General features: G+C 35.8%; 12 protein-coding genes across 12 annotated transcripts; 7 read left to right on the forward strand and 5 right to left on the reverse strand.

Annotated features, from left to right (window-relative positions):
- Nucleotides 1-1,237: 1,237 nt before the first annotated feature.
- On the reverse strand, nt 1,238-2,362 carry EIN_475520 (hypothetical protein; the record flags this gene model as incomplete). The annotated part of the gene is made up of 1 exon (XM_004255583.1): nt 1,238-2,362. One exon carries the CDS (start codon nt 2,360-2,362, stop codon nt 1,238-1,240), a length of 1,125 nt encoding a protein of 374 aa, XP_004255631.1.
- A 313-nt stretch (nt 2,363-2,675) lies between these two features.
- EIN_475530 (homeobox protein knotted-1, putative) lies at nt 2,676-3,533 on the forward strand (the record flags this gene model as incomplete). Its single annotated transcript, XM_004255584.1, has 1 exon — nt 2,676-3,533. The coding sequence occupies one exon, from the start codon at nt 2,676-2,678 to the stop codon at nt 3,531-3,533; it is 858 nt and encodes a 285-aa protein (XP_004255632.1).
- A 125-nt stretch (nt 3,534-3,658) lies between these two features.
- On the forward strand, nt 3,659-5,680 carry EIN_475540 (oligopeptidase A, putative; the record flags this gene model as incomplete). Its single annotated transcript, XM_004255585.1, has 1 exon — nt 3,659-5,680. The coding sequence occupies one exon, from the start codon at nt 3,659-3,661 to the stop codon at nt 5,678-5,680; it is 2,022 nt and encodes a 673-aa protein (XP_004255633.1).
- Nucleotides 5,681-6,206: 526 nt separating this feature from the next.
- On the forward strand, nt 6,207-7,577 carry EIN_475550 (Rho guanine nucleotide exchange factor, putative; the record flags this gene model as incomplete). The annotated part of the gene is made up of 1 exon (XM_004255586.1): nt 6,207-7,577. The coding sequence occupies one exon, from the start codon at nt 6,207-6,209 to the stop codon at nt 7,575-7,577; it is 1,371 nt and encodes a 456-aa protein (XP_004255634.1).
- A 143-nt stretch (nt 7,578-7,720) lies between these two features.
- EIN_475560 (hypothetical protein) lies at nt 7,721-8,050 on the reverse strand (the record flags this gene model as incomplete). The annotated part of the gene is made up of 1 exon (XM_004255587.1): nt 7,721-8,050. One exon carries the CDS (start codon nt 8,048-8,050, stop codon nt 7,721-7,723), a length of 330 nt encoding a protein of 109 aa, XP_004255635.1.
- A 268-nt stretch (nt 8,051-8,318) lies between these two features.
- Nucleotides 8,319-8,933, reverse strand: EIN_475570 (hypothetical protein; the record flags this gene model as incomplete). The annotated part of the gene is made up of 1 exon (XM_004255588.1): nt 8,319-8,933. The coding sequence occupies one exon, from the start codon at nt 8,931-8,933 to the stop codon at nt 8,319-8,321; it is 615 nt and encodes a 204-aa protein (XP_004255636.1).
- A 502-nt stretch (nt 8,934-9,435) lies between these two features.
- Nucleotides 9,436-10,076, forward strand: EIN_475580 (hypothetical protein; the record flags this gene model as incomplete). The annotated part of the gene is made up of 2 exons (XM_004255589.1): nt 9,436-9,582; nt 9,657-10,076. The coding sequence occupies 2 exons, from the start codon at nt 9,436-9,438 to the stop codon at nt 10,074-10,076; spliced, it is 567 nt and encodes a 188-aa protein (XP_004255637.1).
- Nucleotides 10,077-10,613: 537 nt separating this feature from the next.
- On the forward strand, nt 10,614-13,626 carry EIN_475590 (hypothetical protein; the record flags this gene model as incomplete). Its single annotated transcript, XM_004255590.1, has 2 exons — nt 10,614-12,410; nt 12,499-13,626. The coding sequence occupies 2 exons, from the start codon at nt 10,614-10,616 to the stop codon at nt 13,624-13,626; spliced, it is 2,925 nt and encodes a 974-aa protein (XP_004255638.1).
- Nucleotides 13,627-14,317: 691 nt separating this feature from the next.
- On the forward strand, nt 14,318-15,064 carry EIN_475600 (hypothetical protein; the record flags this gene model as incomplete). Its single annotated transcript, XM_004255591.1, has 2 exons — nt 14,318-14,890; nt 14,954-15,064. The coding sequence occupies 2 exons, from the start codon at nt 14,318-14,320 to the stop codon at nt 15,062-15,064; spliced, it is 684 nt and encodes a 227-aa protein (XP_004255639.1).
- Nucleotides 15,065-16,065: 1,001 nt separating this feature from the next.
- Nucleotides 16,066-17,298, forward strand: EIN_475610 (hypothetical protein; the record flags this gene model as incomplete). The annotated part of the gene is made up of 1 exon (XM_004255592.1): nt 16,066-17,298. The coding sequence occupies one exon, from the start codon at nt 16,066-16,068 to the stop codon at nt 17,296-17,298; it is 1,233 nt and encodes a 410-aa protein (XP_004255640.1).
- A 72-nt stretch (nt 17,299-17,370) lies between these two features.
- On the reverse strand, nt 17,371-19,008 carry EIN_475620 (uridine cytidine kinase I, putative; the record flags this gene model as incomplete). Its single annotated transcript, XM_004255593.1, has 1 exon — nt 17,371-19,008. The coding sequence occupies one exon, from the start codon at nt 19,006-19,008 to the stop codon at nt 17,371-17,373; it is 1,638 nt and encodes a 545-aa protein (XP_004255641.1).
- Nucleotides 19,009-20,968: 1,960 nt separating this feature from the next.
- Nucleotides 20,969-21,553, reverse strand: EIN_475630 (Rho GTPase, putative; the record flags this gene model as incomplete). Its single annotated transcript, XM_004255594.1, has 1 exon — nt 20,969-21,553. The coding sequence occupies one exon, from the start codon at nt 21,551-21,553 to the stop codon at nt 20,969-20,971; it is 585 nt and encodes a 194-aa protein (XP_004255642.1).
- Nucleotides 21,554-22,763: the final 1,210 nt, after the last annotated feature.

Consider the following 22,763-nt stretch of genomic DNA (forward strand, 5'->3'; position numbering starts at 1 on the left):
TCACATTAAATCAATTATGCACTTAATCAAAAAAACGTTTGTACTACATTTAATAATTTAAACACTTTCTAAAGTTTAAACCAATGTATTAATAAACTGTTTTTCAAAAGTCGATACCGAAAGGACCCGATTTTTTGAAGAAAATAATTTCAAATACAATTATTTTTTTGACATCGTTTTTCTGCTCATTTTTCCCTTTTATTATTCATAAAACAAACTTGACTGAACATTGAATTTAAACCAAGCTAAAAAATTAAATAAAAAAAATAACAGGAAAATATCAAATAACTTACTTCTTCAAAAAATTTGCTTGACCATATGGTTGTTTTTGCCGAGAGTAAAACCATCTTTTTCTTTTTTCAGAAAAAATGTTGATGTTACAAAAAATATTACAAAATCTTTTATTTTCATTAACACTTACAACAACAAAAAACAATCGTTGAAATAAACACAACCATTTGAAATGTGTGGTATTTCGACGTTTGTTTTTTAAAAAAAGACAACCACAAAATAACAACAAGTTAAAACAATGTCATCGCGTATTTTAAAAGTCGGAGAGTGTCGTAATATGAAAGATGAGATACAGTTATCTCACCTATTCAAAAAACTCGTCCATTACCAAAAGGCAAAAATGCCGATTTTTTGAAAATCCCAACAGTGAAAAGACTGAATAACAGTCTTAGGAAATCGTTCAAGTTTGTTCCAATTATTCATTAAAATCGTGCATTTTTACAGATAGTAGAAAATTTGGGTGTCAAGAATAAATTGGGTGTCAGATTGATTTTGAGTTATTTAATGGTTTTTTATATTTTTTTGGGAGGGAAAAAAATAAACAAAAACGAAACCCATTTTTTTACATTAACTAATCCCTAATTTATTTGACACCCAATTTATTCCTGACACCCTATTTTTCTACTATCTGTAATTGAATTTTATAACTGTATTAGTTTCAGTGTTAAAAAGTTGGTACCGTTTTTTCTTTTTTGCAAACGGAAAGAATATTTGAAAACAACAAAAAAACTTTAAAAAACGGGAATTTATTATAAAGGGGTTTCTACCAAAAATTGGTAAAGTTCGGACTTTAAGCATACAGTTGAGTTTTTGTTTATTGAAAAAGCAACTTTGAAATTTGATGTGCTTTTTTCTTTTTTTTTCTGAAAAACAAAAAATATAAAAAATAACATTTTATTATTAAAAACTCAAAAGAAATACAAGTGGTTTTATTACTGACAATATCTCAAACGACTTGGCAATGTTTGTTTACTTGATTATAAACTTCGTTTTTGATTTCAAAACATTTCTTCAAACTGTTTTCGCTCACTTCATAATTCCAATTGATGTCAGGCGCTGTAGTATTATACCGGAACTCAAAGTGGGTTTTCCCAAAAAGTACTAAAATGTCTTTTTCCCATTTAAAAAGACTAACTCCACACAGTGAACAGAAGCTGTTTATCTCGACAACTTTCACTGTTTTGGTCTTTTGCAAATACGCAAAGTCAATAACGTAACTCTCCAATCTTTTTCTCTCTTCTTCTTGCAGTTTGTCGCGCTTCTCACAAAAGTTTCTTTTGAATTCCTTTGTAAAAAACGTCTTGACTACATCTTCAACTTCTTTTGGATTTTGAATAACATTGTCCAACACAAATCTTGAGTCGTATTGAGTCAATGCGGTTAAGTTGTCCTTGTAGACAACTGCTCTGAATTCATACCACGGATCTAATTCGTCACACCACTCTCGCAAGGCCAAAACCTCAAACTTTTGTGGGTCAATTTCGAGTTTTAAAATCCGTTCAATGTCATTCAATACTCGATCCGAATTTGTAAATAAAGAAAGTGCCTCTTCACTCGTCTTGCATTTCCAACAAGAGAAGCGCGCCTTTGAGTAATCCATATAATCGTAGACGGAAAATGTTTTGGCCCAATTTTCGGGAATTTGGCCATGATAAGACTCTATTCGTGCAGTAAATAACATTTTCAAATTTTTTGAAAAATCGAAAAACATTTTTTCGGTAAAAGCGTCTTTTGGGCTTCGTGTTCCTAAACGAACGAAGTAGCCATTCCAATGCGCTTGTGATATTTCGGCGTCTATTTTTTGTTTGACTACTGCCAGGTGAGCGTCGTCAAATTCTTGAGTTTTGTACTGTTTGTTCTCACCAACTATGCGAAGTACTTTGTTATGGATTCCTCTTTGGTATATCGATTTGCACTCATCTCGGGTTAGATAGAAAGTTCTGGTATTAAAGGAATACTCTGTGACTAAGTCCGACCAAATTTCTAAAAGACCATTTGTGTGACGATCAAGTTCGTCGTACGCATTCAACTCTTTGTAACACGCCTTTTCCTCATCAGTGAACTTCTCCATGTTTTATTGAATGTTTTTATTATATAGTTTTTTCTTAGTTTAATTATTACAAACAAACTATTTACAATTTTAATATATTAATAGTAAAAATATTATAATATTATAGTAATGCTATAATAAAGACAATCCCGTTAAATTGGATATAATTATAGCTATTATCATATGTAAGATAAATACCAAAAATATAGCTTTGAAGTTATTAAATATAGTACAACTTGATAAGGAAAGTTATCAAGACTATACAAAACGAAGCAAAGTGAATTACAAAGAGAAAGATCTCCTCGAAACTGCTTCTCCAGTAGTTCACAATCCAATGAACGTACCATCACAAACACCGGTAGCCACAAACAGTCTGATTTCAGTACTATCAGAGGAGTGTGGCCTAACGAAGATTGATCAGAATGAGGTGCTTAAAATGTTTGAATCAAAGTTAGTACCTGTTCAAGTCGAAGTGAACGATGATTGGTTGCTCGACTTTGCGAACAATAAAGCCCTGAGTTATGGTACATTATTTTCAGACGAAATCCAGAAAATCACTTCTGCGTTTTCCTCACAAGTCGATGTCTTAAATTTATATGCGGAACATTACGTCAATGAAATGAAAAAGCTCTTGGACACACAGGCTAAGAGGAGAACAGTCGCGCAAAATGAAGTGACAACAAAAGTTGCACTGGTCAGAAGTCTCTTTGAGAATATATATAACCACTTGAAAGCACTCTTAGTCCAAAGTTTAAAGAAGTGTTTTGACACAGAAAACCTCCCCTTGCCGGTAGGGTTTCCAAATATCACAACCGATTTTGGGCAAACGCAACACTTCTACACCAACTCGCAACAGAGCGTTGTTGAGAACACGCCACAGTTCACACAGGCGACACAAAACACATTTCAATTTACACAACAAATGACACAAGACACCAATTTTGTGAATCAGTTTGAAACACAAGAATCGTTTGTAGCGCAACCCATGTTCAAAAACGGGAGAAACTACTTGGACAAGAGAAGTAAAGCTATTTTGAAGAAGTGGTTTAACGAACACTACGCATACCCATACCCATCAGATGAGGAGAAAGAAGTGATGGCCGCCCAATGTGGTATCACCATGAAACAACTGAACACGTGGTTTTCAAATTACAGAAGTAGAAGCAAGAAGAGAGCACAGCGGACGAACTGAAGTGTTTGATAGTGACTGGTGTATTCTAACTTTTGTTGTTAGTTGTTTTCTTCTATACAAAAACCACGTGTTTCATCGTAATTTTTGGATCACAAAACAGAAGAACTTGTAACTGAAAAACACTGATGGAACATCCATTCTTTCAACAAGAGGAGCCTTTCGACTTTTCAGTAATGACGGCGGATCATATCGTCACAGACGTCGACTTGGCATTTAAAAAGTGCACCGAAAATTTGGACCAAATACACACTAGAGCAATGGAAGAGGTGAACTTTGAAAACACTGTTGTTGCTCTAGAACTGGCGACGCTGCCCCTTGACGACGTCTTTCTTAAAATAGAGCTTTTATCTGGCGTGCGCAACGATATGCCGGGATTTGAAAAGGCCTATGACAATGTCGTTGGGAAGATTACTGAATACCGAACGGCTATCTTTGCAGACGAGCACTTGTTTGCAAGAGTCGAAAAGGTGCATTTGGAATGCGAAAATTTTCATTTGAAAGACGACGAGAAACGACTGACTGAATTGATGTACAACAATTTTGTTCAAGGCGGTGCTGGACTTCCAAAGGACAAGAAAGAACAATTCAAAGCATTTGATAAAAAGATTTCGGAGCTGGGCCAAACATTTATGAACAACTTGTCGAAGTGTTTAGACAGGACATACGTTGAGGTGCAAGATGTGAACGAACTTGATGGAGTTCCTAAGGAAGCTATAGCTCGATTTAAGAAAGAAGCAGAAGAGAGAAAGATGAGTGGGTATGCCATTAATATGCAAGCGCCGAATTACATCGCAGTGATGACGTACTGTAAAGACCAAAAATTGAGACAAAAAGTGTTTGAAACGTATAACAGAGTGTGCTCCTTTGGAGAATTTGATAACAGTGAGAACGTCATTTCGATATTACAGTTGCGAGAAGAAATGGCACATATCATCGGGTTCAATACCATCGCCGACTTCATTCTGAAGAACCGAATGGCGAAGAACGGGGAGAACGCAATGCACTTTGTCGAGGGACTCCACCAACGCACGCAAAGGTTCTTCGACAAAGACGTTCAACGACTTCAAGAAACAAAAGCTCAAGTGACTGGACGACAAGACAAATTGAAGCCTTGGGATATCAGCTTCTATATTAATATTATTAAGGAACAAGACTACAAGTTGGATGAAGAGGAGTTTCGAAAGTACTTTAACTCGAAGAACGTCTTGTATGGCATCTTCCAAGTGTTTAAAAAGATGTACTCTGTCACTTTTAAACAGAAGGAAGTGCCTGTATGGGCAGACGGTGTCGAGTACTACGAAGTCTATAGAAACGATAACTTCTTGGGAAGTGTCTACTTTGATTTGTTTCCAAGGAAAGGAAAACGAAGCGGCGGATATCACGAAATCATAAGAATGCCACATGGAACAGTAAGACCCGTGTGTGTTGTTGTGACGAATTTGACACCACCAGGAGAGGACGGAATTGCACACTTCAGTCACGACGAAGTGGAAACACTGTTCCACGAGTGTGGCCATTTGATCCACACATTACTTGCTGAAGCCAAATATCCACAATTCACTGCACTGAAAGTGGCTTGGGATTTTGTCGAGTTGCCGTCGCAGATTATGGAGAACTGGACGTACGAGAAAGAAGTCTTCGACATCATTGGAAGGTACAAAATCGATGGAAAAGAGTGTGGAATTGTACCCGACGTGTTGTACGACAAAATGATGAAGGCAAAGACCTTTATGAGTGCGTATTACATGATGAGACAACTCTCTTTTGGTAAAATGGACTTGGAACTCCACTTGAACTACTTGAAGAGTGGAAAGCCGATCGACCAATTCATCAAGGAAGTGACAAAAGAGTATCAAATAGACTACGACGTTGATTCACTCTCGAATGTCAGAACTTTCATACACCTCTTTAAACAATTGAATGGGTACGCGTGTGCGTATTACTCATATAAATGGGCAGAAGTACTCGAAGCAGACGCTTTTGAGTTGTTTAAAGAAAAGGGAATATTTAATAAAGAAGTCTGCGACAAATTCAGAACATGTGTGTTGGGCGTGGGTAATGCAGTACCAGCAGACGTCGCCTTTAAAAACTTTAGAGGACGAGAACAGAACGCAGATGCACTCTTTAAAAGAAATGGACTCATTTAAATTTCAGTATAGTTTGTATTAATAAAAATATTAATAAGTTTATATTATTCAACTATACTACAAAATTTAAATAAATTATTTATTAATTATTACTATGAAAGTATTACTATTCATATTATTATATAATACTAATGCTTCTTAGTTTATATATTAACTATATATTTTTAATGTTTAACTATTACTTATATCAGTTATATATTAACTACAAAACAACCATAAATAGTCTATTTTTTTAAATGATTTAGAAAATAGCTGTTTGGCGACTTTTGAAAAGACTAAAAAAGTCGCCGAACAGTTGAATCAAAAAAATACGAATTATAAAAGTAAAACTAGATACATTTTCATATAATAAAAATACTATACAATAAACTAAATTCAATCTTCGACCAAATTAAAACTCGAAAAGTTGAATTACTTTGTATTATTGATGGAGAGCCCAATATCACCACACTCTCTTCCATCATTCATCCTTATGCGTGAAGGTCGGTGCCGTGTTAAAAACTGTAGTTGCATGTGTTTTGAAGGGATGACTGATTTACCCGACGAGAGGTGTTCGGTGTGTTTTCACTCGATTGAGGCGCACGCGTTGCCCATTTCCCCACAAGACAAAATTACACCACAAATCTTACCCGTGGACGACTACCGACAAAAAGTGTCTCAGGAGTTGTTGTCCACTGAGAGGACATACGTCAAAATGCTGAAGACATGTTTGCGAGTGTATGCGGACCCATTACAAACAGCGAATCCCCCGATCTTCCCACCGACGTTATACAAAGCCATTTTTCTCTTTTTCAGAGACATCGTCAGCGTCAACGAAGTCTTCCTCCAAAGCTTAGAAGAGCTTGATAAGAAACACCAACTTGTCGTTGGGCTTTCGTCGTGTTTTCTCGGGACTTTGCCGTACCTCCGCGTCTACCGCATGTTTGTTGGGAACAACACGACGGGGCTCCAAGCCGTCGATGAGGTCGAACACATGAAGAACTGCGAGAAGTTTTTAAAAGAGTGTGCGCGCAAGAACACTACAAGTGATGAACAGATTCAACCGTTGCGGAGTTACTTGATCTTACCGATCCAACGCGTCCCAAGGTACTCTTTACTCCTCTCGGACTTCTTAAAACACACGAAAAAGGAAGATCCCTTTTTGGACGAGATCAGTTCACTTGTTGGATCTGTTAAAGCACTTGCGAAGGACATCAACGACGAAGTCAAGTTGCAGACGAACAGACGGAAACTGATCTCAATCAAGAAGAGGTTCTGCGAGGGCCCATACTTCTTGGAACTTGTCGAGGCGCACCGCTACTTGATCCGAGAAGGCGAGTTGAAAAAGCTTGGGAAGAGTCAGGCGAAGAAGAGGTACTTCTTCCTCTTCAGCGACTTGTTAGTGTACGGCCGCATGCAAATGGGACTGTTTTACCCGAATCGATACCTCAAGTTAGCTGCAGTGCGAGTGGAGGACGGCGTCGAGACCAATTTGTTTAACATCTTCTCGCCATATGAAAGCTTTGTGGTTGTGTGCCAAGACGAGGAAAGTAAGAACATGTGGGAGAACGACGTGAAGATAGCCGCGGCTAAAGAAAAGGACAAAAAGTTCTCAAACACCGTGGATGCAGTAGGGTTTGACGCTCCACTGTATCAACCATATCAACAAGCGGATGAGTGTTATATATGTAAGAGAAGGTTTGGACTCTTCTGGACGAAGTATCACTGTCAACGGTGCGGGTTTATTGTGTGTTATAGGTGTTCGACTAAAAGAAAGATCATTCCGCCAAGACCAATGCTACAACGAGTGTGCGATGTATGTGCGGTATCAGCTGATAATAACGTCGAGGTGTTTAAAGGCCTGAGAAAACAAAGTAAAATGGAGAGAAGAAGAATGACAATGGCATTGTTAGAGTAATTTATTTGTTAATACATTTAATTAATAAACAATAGTTCAAAAGCAGAGGAGTGGGTTAACTATTGAATATAGTTCATTCTAGTTAAATATTCAATTAATAGTATTCGACCGATTCTATGTGGCTACAAGACTAAGGATAACAACTAATTGGTCCCAAGTTCTCGTTGTATCTCTGCCAGTTCTCCCATGTAATAATTCAATTGATTGACCTTAGACTGAAGATTCTGCTGGACGACTGCCATTTGCCCATTTGATTCCTCTTCTTCATCAAATACACTCTTCTCAAACTGTCTAAACTTCGTCTCCGCAGCGGTTAAATAATCCAAGAACTCATTTGACCGTTTCAATATCTCGTCTTTGTTGCCAACAGGAGCCACAGACATTTCCTTTAACATCGCTTGAAACGCACGCATCGAGTTGTCTAATAAAGTCTCAGTTTCTCTTTTCAGCCCCTCGGGGTGTGTCTCATTCATTGTGTATTTGGTTTTCAAGTCTTTTTGTCTTTCTCTGTTGGTGTGGGGAATTGAATAGTATAATATAGTTATTTACTAATAGTTTATTTCTAATCTATTTGAATTTAATAAAGTATTATAAATGTATTAGAGAGCAAGAATAAATTGCCAAACAGAGTTATACCATCATTTATAATTAATTAATTAATAAAGTATAAAGTACAATACAAAAGAACGTTAAATTCTATTATAAATTAACGAGTTAAAAATAACAATGTGGAGAAGTATCTTACCTGAACTTGACATACGTCTGTTTCTCCTTTTTGAAGAAGAGCGCGATGATGGATGCCATAGCAAGAAACGACGAAATTGCCCCGAAGAGCATGAATACGAAAAGAAGAATGTTTGTCTCTGTAAAAGGACTTTGGAAGTATTGTTGACAGAGTCGACTATAACACGTATCATCTGTACACCCACAGTCTGCCGGTGAGATGACATCATACCCACAACAACGCCAATACGACTCGATTAACTTCCGCACTTCATTTTTGTTATCGTCGTCGTAGTCGTACCAAAAACTCTTCACTCGAGTCTCCGTCTGGAATAACACAACCAGTGAAACTATAACAAATACTAAAGACATGACAAAAACTATAATTTGAACTATTCCACTGATTAAGAAAGTGATTCGCTTCTTGAAGTGAAAAAGTACCGTCGAAGTCACACCACCCACAAATAACATACTTGCAACGGCGTACGAAAAAAACCAATTCACTTTGAAAAAAGAAAAGGATGACGCACTCATTATATACTTGTAACACGTCGTAAATAAGACAGTGTTGTTCACTAAGACTACTGATAAAATAATTTGAAGAGCAGGTGGAATCCGGAATATGAATTGCATGTCTTCTTTTATAGTTTTAAATCTATTATATTTATTAGTAAAATGTCTTTGTTTTGGTATAATAAAAATAATATTAGTATAATACTATAATTCATAATTATTTAATGATTAATAAAAATTATTATTATCAATTTAATATAATTTAAAATTTGTTTTACTAAGTAATTTATTAATTTATTATTTTACTAGTTCATAATTATAGTTGTTTATTATGATTATATTATAGTACATATATATTAGAAATACATTTTTTTCTTTTTCATTGAAACTAAATAAATAATAAAATTATACTATATTGTATTTTAATACAAAGACTTTTGTTCCCAAAAAGATAAAAAACATTTTGTGTGGTTTTTCTTTCGTTTTCTCTTTTTTAGGAAACATTTAACCTGAATTGTATAGTAAATGTATTATTATTAAAATCAAACGAAAATTAAATAAATAAGATACAATCTCGTTCCACCAAAAAGAGAGAAACGAACCCCATTTTTCGTGAACTTATATGTTTATCGAACTTCAAAATTACACTCAAATGAAGGTCGATCAAATTCTTGAGAAGATTGACAACAGCACTTTGCATATAATAGGCGAATTAGTCACCAATGACGATCTTACCTCCATGAAAAAATCCGAAACTATTTCTTTAATAGTTTGTTTCAAGGAATAAAACTAATAGACAAAGAACCATTTTTAATAGTAAAAAATAATATAAATAACCAATAGACAAAACACTCGACGGAGCTTGGGTTGATCTCGGTGTTAGAGGACTTAACGGTCTCTTCTCTCTCGACAATAGTCGACAAATTGACTAGCGAAACGACGAAGACCAAGTTCAGACAAAATTTAGAGAGTAAAATAGTGGAGTATATTAAAAAGAATGGAGCGGAGCACTTCTTGAAGAAGGTCCCCGAAGACATTCGTGTCGAGATGTTCTCGCAAGTGACTGACGCAAAGCTCAAAACAGTCAAAGCGATCCTTGGAGAAGCCACTTTGACTGGGTTTGCTAATATTTTGAATAAGGCTAATAAGACGACTTTAAATGAAGTCGTTAACTTCTTTATAGACGAAAAAGTGAAGAATAACGGCCCATTCACTAAAGTCAAAATCATCGACTTTTTGATCGATGACGAAAAACTCGAGTAATTCTGTTAAAATTTTTACTAATTGGTGTTAATTGTTTTACTATTAAAATGTGGGTTTTAATTCTATTTTGCATTTTTAACTCTACTAAAATAATAGTTAATTTATAATTTGTTTAATAATAAACTTTAATGAATGATGTTAATATTATTCTTATAGTTATTTTAATCTTTAATAAATAAAACACTTATTAACTATTATTTATAAATTAATAATATTAACTTATTAATATTATTAATATTAAAAATATTAATTATAATAATATTATTATTAATATAACTTATATTAATAAGTTATAGTTCAACCCCAATTTTAAAAATATTACTTTTCCAAATTAATGTTAATTAAAGTATAATAAAACTATAATTATTATTATTATAACATACCTTACTAAATATCCTGAAAAATGAGATGATTAACGAATTAAAACAATCACAAAAGATAAACTATTGAAAACCCAAAATTATAGTTAAATAAATTATCTCATTAGTATATACCGTCTGTATATAAACTGGAAAATGAAAAGAAACGATATAAGGAATGGATATCCAAACACTTCAATACAGCCTAAAAGACCAGCCCACATTTGAGCAAAGTTGCACATCGTACTTTACAAACCCGAATTTGCCAAGTAGTTTAAACATATTGATTACTATGCCATTTCCATACCCTCCTGGTGTGTTAGAGCAATTGGTACAATTTGTTGCGAGCACTGATGTCTTTGCGTCACAATTTCTCTCGCAATTGTTCCAAAAGCGACTGATCAAAGTCATCCCAAATGCACAGGTCGAACCGCTCTTACACATCTTCTCTGCACACGCGTTAAAAGTTGGTTCGTTGTATACCGAAGTGTATTGCCAATTGTTAGTAAGGTCATGGCAGATCAACGCCGACTCATTAATTCCGTCTGTGTCGGAGTTGTGCTCATTATGTGAATCGTCGTATACTCTGGACCAGAAGAGTGGGATGTTGTACTTACTTAAAGTCTTAGTTGAGGTCTTTGTCCAAACAAAACAGCTTGACGGGTATCTGATACAAACATTTAAAGGGTCTTGTTTGTTACGGATAGTCGAGACGGCAATCAACGTCTTGCGATCAATCAATCCACAAATTAGAGAGTTACACCCGGTCGCTGCAGTGGCTTTAACAACACTCAGCACTGCTCTGGAATATCCATTTACATGTGGGTTTGAAGAAACAGATTCCACCGTGTTACAAATCCCAAATTCATTTTCTTCGGCGTTGTCAAGTGTGTCGTTGAAAGAGAAGTTAGTCGCGTTGTATGTGCCCGGCGTCCACCTTGGAGCGCTTGTGGAGTGTTTAATAACGTTTGCGTCGATGCGAGAGAATTTGTTCATGGGGAGCACGCGGACCAATTTCAATGAGTTCCTAAGCGAATATGGCGGGATGCTTTGTCAAAGAGCAAACGACGAGGAGTCTGCACACAAAGCGGGAATGTTTCTAGAAAAGGTCTTGTTAACTCGAAGTGTCTCTCCGATGAAACATTTACAAGCAGCTCTTCAATTAGTCAGAAATTTGTGTCTTAATATCCAGGAACACGTCACAAGTCTCTATTACTTCCTTTCAGTGTTTTCTAAGTGGGGGCTCCGTGCCTCCGAATGTGAAGAAATGCTTTTTGTGAGGAACGCCGTGGTGCAGGCTGCGTTGTATGTGATGCAAGGAGCGTTTGAAGCGCCACAGATATTAGAGGAGGAAAACGTCGAAGTGTTATTTGATGATTTGGGAGAGATGGGGCGAGTTGATTTAAAGTCGACGGTGGACACTCTCGAAAACGTCGTGTTGAAATGTTTCAACGAAATTGAGGCGATGAGGACACAACACATTGGAGAGTCTGGGGTGCAACACCAAACGGAGAAACTTGCGATGGCGATGCGGATCATAGGGATTCTTATTAATCATCACATCGACGCGCGAACTGATGAGACACAAGAGAGACTTGATGTGAAGATGTTACGGATAGGGTTTAATATAGTGAATTCTATTAGTAAATACTCTGCGTATGGTCTTGGGTATGGGACGTATCAACTTGAGCAAGCGATCATGCAGTTTTTTGAGGTGGTTAACACAGTATTTCTGAATGAATCGATATCAAGTCGAATGGAAAAGATTGTTATCGAAGTCTTGCAAGTCGATTCCGTCACAAATCTTGCCACTTACATGTTAACGAAAGCAATGAGTAACATCCAAATCTATCAGAAGAACGTCGGACTGGTGAACGACTCTTTAAATATCATTGTGCGACTGACACAAGTCGAGAAGATCTGCCAAATAGCCGTGAAGACCAACTTCATGGATTCTTTGTTACGGCCACAAGTTGTTTGTTACCTTCTTAATTAATTAATAGTTTGAATGGATAAGACTTTGACACTAAATTGAGTGTTACAGCTATGTATTAATAGAGCAGTTTGGTATTGTCAACAACGAGAATAAGAACACGAAACGCTTGTTCTTTCAAATCACATGCAACGTCGCGTCAGTCATGAATTTCAAATCACTGACAGCACTACTGCAAATGATAGAAACAACACTTGGGATTAAACAGAACGACTATGAGACGGAGTTGATATTATACAACACATTCTTGTTATCCCTTCAAAGCAATGACAAACATTACTTGGGCTTTTTAAATCACGTCCATAAACAAATGGCGGGATTCTCACAATGCGCTATAGACGTGCTTCTCTCATTCATTTCGGACTTGGCAGATATCAAACGGTTTCACCAGTTATACACAAAACCAATTGCAAACACGTGCGCACTGATTTTGTACCACGACATCTGTGACGCGTTCACAGTCATACTTCCTAAGATCGATCGAGAAAAGGAAGACGACCAAGTCTCGTTACTGCAAAAAAGTATGCGAGCAATCACTTCGATGCTATCGAGTGACACAATCCCATTCGGAGCATTAACTTTGTACAACGACAAAACACATCACAATGTCATGCAATACTTAATTGGCTTGTGCCTAAGAGGGGGGTGGAATCAAGTCAAAGTCTACCCGAAGTTTGCAAAGCATTTATTCTCAATGTTATGCCACATCGGCTTTGTGTCGGGCGACGACTTGTTTGGAGAACACTTGGGCGAGATCGTCACGTTCATATTTGAAGCACTCAAGGACCAGGCCGTCGACGTCTTGGGAGTGCTCGAACAACTCATTTTGTACGCGTCAAATCGAACTGTTTTAAAGAAGGTCAGAGTGTTGACTTCACCAGTGATGGATTACTTCGGGCTCTTGGTGAATTACAGTAACACAATATTCGAAATAGTCAAGATACTCGTCCATAATTTGATCAATAACGAAATGGACTTGTTTATGGTTTCTAAGGCACTCTTACCATGTATCGTGCTTTTCCCTGATGTATACAAAACGGTTAAGAACACAGCAATTGCCGAATATAATAGACCAGCGTTGATTAATCAAGCTTTTATTGACTTGGAAAATGATGTGAGATCATATATCAGTGGGGAGTGTATGGACCAATTCTTTAAAGCAGCTCAAAGGTTCAACCAAATAGTGTCTAATATGTGAAATGAGTGTGTTCGATAGTTAATAGTTGATTGAGTGTTCTTGTTTGTGGGTTCTTTGGATGATAGATTCTAATAAATAGTATGGTTTATTAATAATATATTTTATAGTTTACGTCGGCGAGTTAAAAATTGAATTATTAACATTTTTATAATTTATTTTATTATAATTAAGTGGTTACAATACTTTGTTAAAAAGGTTGGTAGTTTAATTAATTTAATTAATAGTTTAACTTAACTTTGTTTGAATTTCTAATAAATATGGTTTGAATATTAAAAAATATAAAAAATAATAAAACCATTTTTATAATTTTGGTATTATTTTTAATAACAAAATAAATAAATAATAAAAATACATCATATTATAAATAAAAGTTATTATTTATAACCATATTTATATACGATATAGAACTTAATAATCAAGTAAATTAACTAAAAATAGTTAACGTCAAACTTTTTTGAAATATTATTAAATTTGAACTATAACTTGCTAATAAAATATAACAACTAAATAATTTTTTTTTAGTTTTTCTGGTTTTAAAACAAAGAAAAAGACTGTAATAATTTCCTTACAAAACACAAAACCCCCCAATAACAATAAAAACCAAACATTAATAGTAAAAAGAATGTCTTCAATAGTTTAATTCAAACGAAAAGATTTGAGAGAGAAAAAAGCCGAAGATTACTCTGTTGGAATGGCGAACTTCAAAGAACTCCAAAAAACTTTAAAATTCACAGAAGTGATGTTCAAAGGAGGAAAGACCATCCGCCATGTCAAAAAGCCGCAAACCGACAAACAGATATACTTAGAAGCTCACGTCCAGAAGACTTTAGGGATCGGACAAGTCGAACAAGCGGTCTTACTTCCTCCCGGGGAGGACTTGAATGAGTGGCTTGCCGTCCATTGCAACGACTTCTTCAAAGAAGCGGAACTTCTCTTTAATTCCGTAGAAGAAGGATGTACCCAAGAGACATGTCCTATGATGTGCGCCGGTCCTTCGTTTGAGTATCGATGGAAAGAAGGGAAGGAATTACAAAGTTTGTGTGCAAAGGAATATATAAATAAGTGCCTGGACTACGTCCAACAACAATTAGACGACGAGGCGGTGTTCCCGTGTACCGTTGGTGTCCCTTTCCCCAAAAAGTTCCCCAAAGTCGTCCAAATGATCTTTAAAAGACTCTTTAGAATCTACGCACATATTTACTTACACCACTTGAACCAAATCACTCAACTCGAAGAAGAACCACACCTCAATTCATCGTTTAAGGTTTGTTCTATACACAATTGCTCTGCTATCGGTATCAGTAGGCCAAAAATCACTCATATGTAGCACTTCATCCTCTTCGCAGCAAATTTCAACTTACTCGACAAGAAAGAAGTCGCACCAATGATGTGCGTCATCAAACTGATGGTCCCATCGGTCGAGGCAAAATATAAGTAAACTGTTGTCTTTCTCTCTGTTGTATATGTGTGCAGTTCTTCTATAAAGACCATCAAAAAATGGTCGTACACCTGTGATTTTGGTTTCAAACCCCCCATTAAAACGGGAATAATAATCACTTATAATATTTCTATAAACAATCAAAAAAAAACGGGGACCTACATTGACCACCACCTCTTAAAATAGATTTATTTTTTCTATTTCGAATCATATTCAAATTAAAATTATAGTAAATGGGAAACTGGGATAATATTAGGTCTGGTTCCCGAATTCAAAAAATGCCGAAAATTCACCTTGATTTAGTGGAAACCGAGTAAGACGATTATCTAAAAGAAGGCTCTGAAGACACACTCTAACAGTCTGTTTGTGCACCGTTCACCCACTTTCCAAGTCCTCCTTGGGGCGCGGATCCCCCCTGACCCCCCCGCAAGCGGGGGGGAACCACATCCGCGTCCACACAGTACGGACAAGGAAAGTGGGTGACATGGGGACTCACAAACAGTGGCTGAAAAGTGGACTTCCTTTAAAAACACTCGCGGCAAATATTTTTTTTGGTAAAGGTGGTAGTGGTGGTCAATGTAGGGTCCCAAAAAAAAACGTTTTTAAAAATTTTTTAAAAATGTCAAAACCCGCAATTATAAAGAAAAAAATCTCAAAACCAAATACAACCATTTTATTATAATGTTTAGTAAAAAAACTATATATAAATGGTTACTCGTTAATGGATGTGAAGATGTCCAAATGTAATGAAGTGTTCTGGACAAAACGCTTTTTGTTGAAAGGAATAATTTGTTTTAAACTTCTTGAGGTGATCAACACTTTTTGGTGTGGAGGTATCACAATTCTTATGTTAACTTGTTGTTCTGGAACATCACTTTATTATTATTATTATTATTTACTATTACTATATTATATTAATATTAATAATAAGTAATACTATATTTATTAACATTTTTTATTAACTTATACTATAATTACCGACTCGATGAAAGAAAACAAAGATGTCAATAAAAAGGACTAGAAAAGTCAGACTTGAAAGCGAGAAAATGAGTTTGTCTGTTGGGTTACAACTTCAAGGCATCGACGACTATATTGCGCCAAGCCAAGTCTGCGTTATGCCACTTACAGAGGACAAAGCGCCGCAAAAAAAACAGTCTAAAATTATGATAGAGGGCACTACCCCACAAGAAAACACGACGCAGTTAACACGGGTAACTGTGCGACTTGAGGACTGTTTAGCGTGCAGTGGGTGTATTACATCTGCGGAGTCCATTTTGATAGAGGAACAAGGTTTCAAGCAATTCAAGAACACTCTCAAGACGCTCCCAACGACGCGGAGAATTGTCTGCTCATACGCGGACGAAGTCATTGCGAGTCTTTCCGCGTATCACAATCAACCGTTTTGGATGGTAGTCGCACGCCTTGAAAAAGCCATGAAACGAGAGGGCGTCAGTGAAGTTGTTGATTTGACCGATGCAATGGACGTCTCACTCTTGTCGATGTACGAAGAGTACAAACAACACCAAAAGGAGAAGAAAGTGTATCTGACGACAACATGTCCGGGGTGGTTATGTTATGCGGAGAAGATGCAAGGGGATACTATCTTCCCTTATTTAGGCAAGACCGCTTCAGCAATGACCATCAAAGGCATCTTGTTAAAGGCAACGTCGGACGTCTACCACGTCTCCGTCCAAATGTGTTATGATAAAAAGCTGGAAGCCACCAAAGAGATTAATGGGCTGAAGAGTGTTGATTGTGTGTTAACAACGAACGAAATAGATGACATCATCAATTGGGAAGAAAAGATCGAGAAAGTGGGGGAGGGAATTAGAGAGTTTGGGTATTTGAATGAGCCCGGGAAGTATATTGCACTACGAGAAGGACTACCAGACACTTTCACAACACTCCGCAATAAAGACTTCTTCGAGAACAGCCATGTTGCTATAGTCTATGGCTTCAGAAATATTCAAAATGTCGTTCGCATGACAAAGACAAAGAGTAAATTTGACTTCATTGAAGTAGAAGCATGTCCCGGGGGGTGTTTATGTGGTGGTGGACAAATAAAGTGTTTACCTAAAGAACGAACGGAGCGTGTCGAGAAGATGCGCTCCGTGATGAGGAGTCGAGAAGTCGAAGAAAAGAATCGCATCTTCTACAACCAAGTGAAAGACAAAGTCTTTGTTACGCTGACGAATAGGAAGCCAAGCAATGACAAAGCTAATTTGAATTGGTAAGTGAGTGTTCCCATCTTTATCAATCAAATAGTAAATAAATAGTAAATAAATAGTAAATCCCCAACAAATCAATCAAAACACGCCATCCCCTATGAAATCCCTCATGACTGAATTCTTCGAGACGTCTGCAGAGTCGAGAGTCACATAATATGACAAGAGACGCAGATACGACTGTGCAAATCCATACGACACATCATCATTCCCTATTGTACGAAGTAAATTCAATGAGAATGTGGTCAACACATTCACTTCGTACGTTAAGAACGTCGTGAACACAAAATCAGCATCTTTGATGAAAGGATACACCCAAGTCTTTTCAGACCCAGCTACTTGATCCCACATGTCTAATGTCTTCTTTGCAGTATACCCCCTTTCAAGACTATCTCGTGTCATGCGCCGTTGTATTCGCAAAAAGTTGTTGTCCAGCATCACGTCGTCCGTTAAACAAATCCCGTTCGACAGCGGCGCTATGAAGACCTTCACCTTTTTCTCATGCGGGACTTTTTCGGTCAGTCGTTCATTCAAGCAGTGGATCCCCTCCATCACTATAATCCCATTCGGCGCAAGTTTAACAGTTTTCCCCTTCGTGCTGATCGGCGTCGACGTGATGAAGTCAAATTGTGGCACAACAACTTCCTTGCCCTTCAATAACGCTGTTAAATGGTCGTTCAAAAGTCCCAGTCGTAACGAGTCAATGCACTCCCAGTCCCGTTTCCCATTGGCGTCCAATGGACAGTAATTCTTGTGGACATAATAGTTATTAATAGATAAGACAAGCGGAGAATACCCAACCCCTTGTAACCCAAGAGCTACTTTATGCGAAAAATTCGTCTTCCCAGAACTACTCGGCCCAGCTATTAAAACTAATTTAGTCTTCTTCGTCTGAACGATTTCAATCAACTTCGAAAGTTGTTGAATGTGGTGGTTCTCCGCCTCCATCATCCTCTCTTTGTGTTGCTTCTGTACAACACTTTTGTTCACCGCCCCGACATCCAAACCCGGGTCAAGGGGGTAAGGACAAGTCACGACGGGGGAGTCTTCGTAAAAGAATGAATCAGTGTGGATCAGTGGAGGGAAGTGGACTGTCAAATAAGATGAGTCTGCAGTGTTCTCCACATCTAATGTGGAGATCTCTTGTAACATGTCAGGGTTGGAGAGATATGGCTGAGACAAAGAGAGAACAGGGAAATCGTCGATCATAGCGCAGTCATACGCTGGTGAATTCAACGATTCGATTAATGAATTTGAATGTGGTTGATGAGTTTCGACGAAGCAAAGTCTAAGAAAGTTATGAGGGAGTGAGACTGAGTAAATTTGCTTAGTATGGAGGTGTTTGAATTCTTCATTTAACGCGGCAGTATCGATTTTGGGTATTGGTTTCATTTGGAATTTGGTGCAATCACCATATTCGCCAACTATAGTCATCTCCACGTCGGGACTGAGGCGATGAATTGCATATCTTGTCAAGAGAAGTTCACTTCGGCGACACATGTTCTGTCCTTCGACACAACGAAGGTAACATGGGGACACCGTACACCTCGATGTGGTCACATAGGAGTTGATGCTCTGCACTATCCCATTCACTTTTAAGCCAACTATAACCGCCGGCTGTCCTTGGATTTTTAATTCTTTGATCACCTCATCACAGGTAATAGGATATTTCATCGTATAAAGCTTCTCGTTGTAAACTACAGAACACACAGACAACATAAATCCCTCTGTTTTTGAGTTGAAGTTCTTCCATTTTTCTTATTCCTTTGTTTCTTCTTTTTTTTCTACTGCTTTAAGTAAAAGTAATGTCTTTGAACATTTCAAATATCACCCTTGTTTTGGGCGTGAGTCACCCGGTGACCCGTTTATATCAGGATATTCGTTTATTTTTTCAATATTTTCCCATTTTTGGCTGTGTATTGTAAAGCATTTGATAAACTTCTAAAAATTGGGAATGTATTTTATAAATCAAAGATTTCCCGAATTTTTCTCAATTTGAATTTTGTTCAATGGGATTTAAGTGTGAAATAATTTATTAGAAAAAAATAAATAAGAAGTTTTTTAATTTTATAAAAAGATTTTTCTTTCTTAAGAACAAACTATATAGTATAATTGATTTTACTAATTTATTAAATAACAATACAATTAACCATTGTTTTTTATTTAATTATCAAGTTATTTCTATAATTATTCTATCTTAAGGAGAGCTTACTCAAAGATGGATTTTCAAGTAAAAAACTATTTTTATCAATTAACTAATTATAGATTTTTTTTGAATTTAGCTGTCATTTGACAGGCTGAATCTTTTACTGTTTTAATGTTAACAAATAATCATATAATTACTTTAATTTCAAAAAGAGACACGATGACCTCAACAAATGTACCAATATGGTTTGACGAACAGAAAAATATACGAGACTTGTTTTTTAATAAAAACAATCAAAATACAAAAGAAACCAAACACACCAAACACACAATGATTGACAATGAAACATCGAAGAAGCCAACACTTGGGCGCAACTCAACTTTGGTTAACACTGAAACAAAACAAATAAAGTGGGAAGGCAAAAAAAAACAAAGTTCAAAGACAAACAACCCAATCTTACAACGAACAAAAAGAAGTTGTTGGTCTCAAATCTTATTACAATTCAAATACACAATTATTGTTTCATTTAGTTGATGGTAATGGTGATTTAAAAAATGGAAGTTAATGAAAACACTATTGTTTTAACTGAAATGAATCAATTTTTAATTAGTAAATTCCAGTCAAAACCTCAACAAAAACTGATTTAGTGAACATTTTCGACAAAATGAGGTTGTGCTGATTTCATGGAATAAAGAACAATTTCAATGATAATGGTGAAATTGAAAAGAAAATTGTCGAAAGTGAAGAAAGAGTGAATTTTATCGACAAATTTGGTGACAATAAATTTTCCATGTGTCAGCAGGTTTTAAAAAAGCAGAATTCGAAGATTTATTAAATTGATTATCATCGTCAAATGTCTTGTTGAAAGGTTCAACTGACACTTTGAAATGTGTTTATTCTCCGTATGATGATTGTAAAACTTTAACATTCCACAAATTAAAAGCTTAATAATACTTAATAAGTTTTTTGTTACTTTGTTGTTACATCACAAAAAAAGTGAATTGTTTAGTAAAACAATGATGAAAGATTTTAATTAAAAGAATTTTTATTTTTCTAAAAATAAATTATTCTGCTTACTCAAATGACCTATTTGAGTAAGCTCTCCTAAGTTAGTTACTAACAAATATAGTATAATGATAGTATGACAGAAATAACTTATTTATTTTTTTATTTGAAATAACAACATACCCAGAAAAAAAACTATATTTTATTAATTTATTAATCAATTGATAATAATACTAACACTTCTATAATTAATAATTATTAAATTGAACTAAATAGAATAGTACTATATATTTTTTAATTTAAAATAACAAAGTAACTAATCAATTCTCATCTTCAAAATGAAATTATGAATAAAAAGAAGAGCTTGATTTCATTCAATGCAATGAGTGATATAATCCAAGCGATTTAGCAAATAAATAAATACAATAAACAATCTCAACAAGTGTCAAAAAGAATAATAATAATAAAATAAAACAAGAAAACAAGAAGTAACGAGTGTATCTCCCGCAATTCGTATTGAAAAGTGAATTATAAAAGCGCACATTTCGATTTTTGGGCGGGCTTATTCATCAAGACTGTCTTGACTGCCTCATCGAAAACGGTTTTGAGATTCTCTCCAGTCTTAGCCGAGCACTCCAAGTACTTGACGGCCTTAATTTTGGTTTTGAGTTCCTCGCCCTTTGCGGTGTTAATGACGGTCATTCCTTGTTCAGCAAGTCTTTGAACGATAGATGGATCATTTCTAGTATCCAATTTAGTTCCGACGAGAATGATAGGGACTTTAGGAGCAAAGTGGACGACTTCTGGATGCCATTTTGTTAACACGTTGTCGTACGAGACAGACGAAGTGACGGAGAAACAAATTAAGAAAATCGATGCGGATGAGTAACTCAGTGGTCTTAATTGATCATATTCCTCTTGGCCCGCTGTATCCCATAAAGCAAGTTGAATTTGTCGAGACCCAGCGGTTAACGTGACAACATAATTGTCGAAGACAGTTGGGATGTAATCCTCCGGAAACTTTTTTATCGAGTATGATATCAGAAGACACGTCTTCCCGACGGCTCCATCGCCTACGACGACTAATTTAATGGATGTGGGCTTCTCACTCATTGCCGTTTGACCGTTTTCAAGTTCCAGTTGTTTTTTCTTCGCCTTTCGCCTTTTCCTCTAGCTCTTTTTGCTTTATTGCTAGTTTCCAGTTTTGGTTGTCCTCCCTTATCTCCCGGGTTTTCCACCCTTTTCTGTCAATTCTTTCCGTAGTATTACTCTTTTCTTTCTCTCTACTCGTCAGATTGCTCCTTTTGGTATTTTTAAAATAGTTTTTTTCAAAAAAATTGTTACTATTTAATTTAACTCTTTTTACTAGTAATAAACCAATCGCTGCCCTTTTGCAGTTCGCTTTCATTGGTTGACTTTTTTTGCATAAGTGCTTCATTCTTATTGGTTCGTTTTCTTTATTAAAATAGTTGGTTTAATTTATTAATAATATAAATTACTTTTTCCTTTTTAAGGTTTTCCCGTTTTGGTTGGTTTTTAATAGAAAAATAAAAAATAAAAAGTTGATTTTTCAGTTCTGCTTTTATTATGTATTATTTATCAATTATAAATTCTAGTTTTTTTAAATAACCTCATATTTCCCGCTATTGTATTAACCAAACAGCCAGTGAATTATATTATAATAACAATAGAATAACATTTATATTATCTCAACCATTTAAGATAATATTATAATTATATTATAATATTAAAATAGATTTATTTTAATTGTTTTGAAAGAAAATGTTATATAAAATGTTATTGTGAATTACAAATAAATAACTTAACGTCAATTCACAACAAGAAAGTTGGTGTTTCCACAAGACTCTGCCGATTCCCATTCATGAAATCAAAGACTTCAATTTGTGAGAGATAAATGGTTTTGAGTGTGGAGTCGTCGTACGAGATTTTTTTGTGATCATTTAGTTCTTGAGGAATTACCTTTGATGTGACATGAGGAGATTTGGTATTAATATCAAATAGTTCTTTATTAGTTAAGTTTAGGTATTTAGTTGTTATATCAACATCTTCACCAAACACTTTAAGTTCATCGTTTGTTGTCATTACTTGAAAAGAAGAGTGATTTTTTTCTTCTTCATTTGTCATTTCAATTTCAATAGCTTCATTCGACAATAATTGACATTCTGTGCGCTTCACATCTTCACTCATTCTCTCAATCTTTTCAGATTGTATGTCAAAGTCTATTCTCTTTTCTTCTCTTCGTGAGATTGTATCAAGATACTCCACATTATTACTTATTAGTTTCATCAAACTATTTATAGAA

The sequence above is a fragment of the Entamoeba invadens genome (assembly GCF_000330505.1).
Source record: "Entamoeba invadens IP1 unplaced genomic scaffold scaff_1105074725313, whole genome shotgun sequence".
Classification (NCBI taxonomy): Eukaryota; Evosea; order Mastigamoebida; family Endamoebidae; genus Entamoeba; species Entamoeba invadens.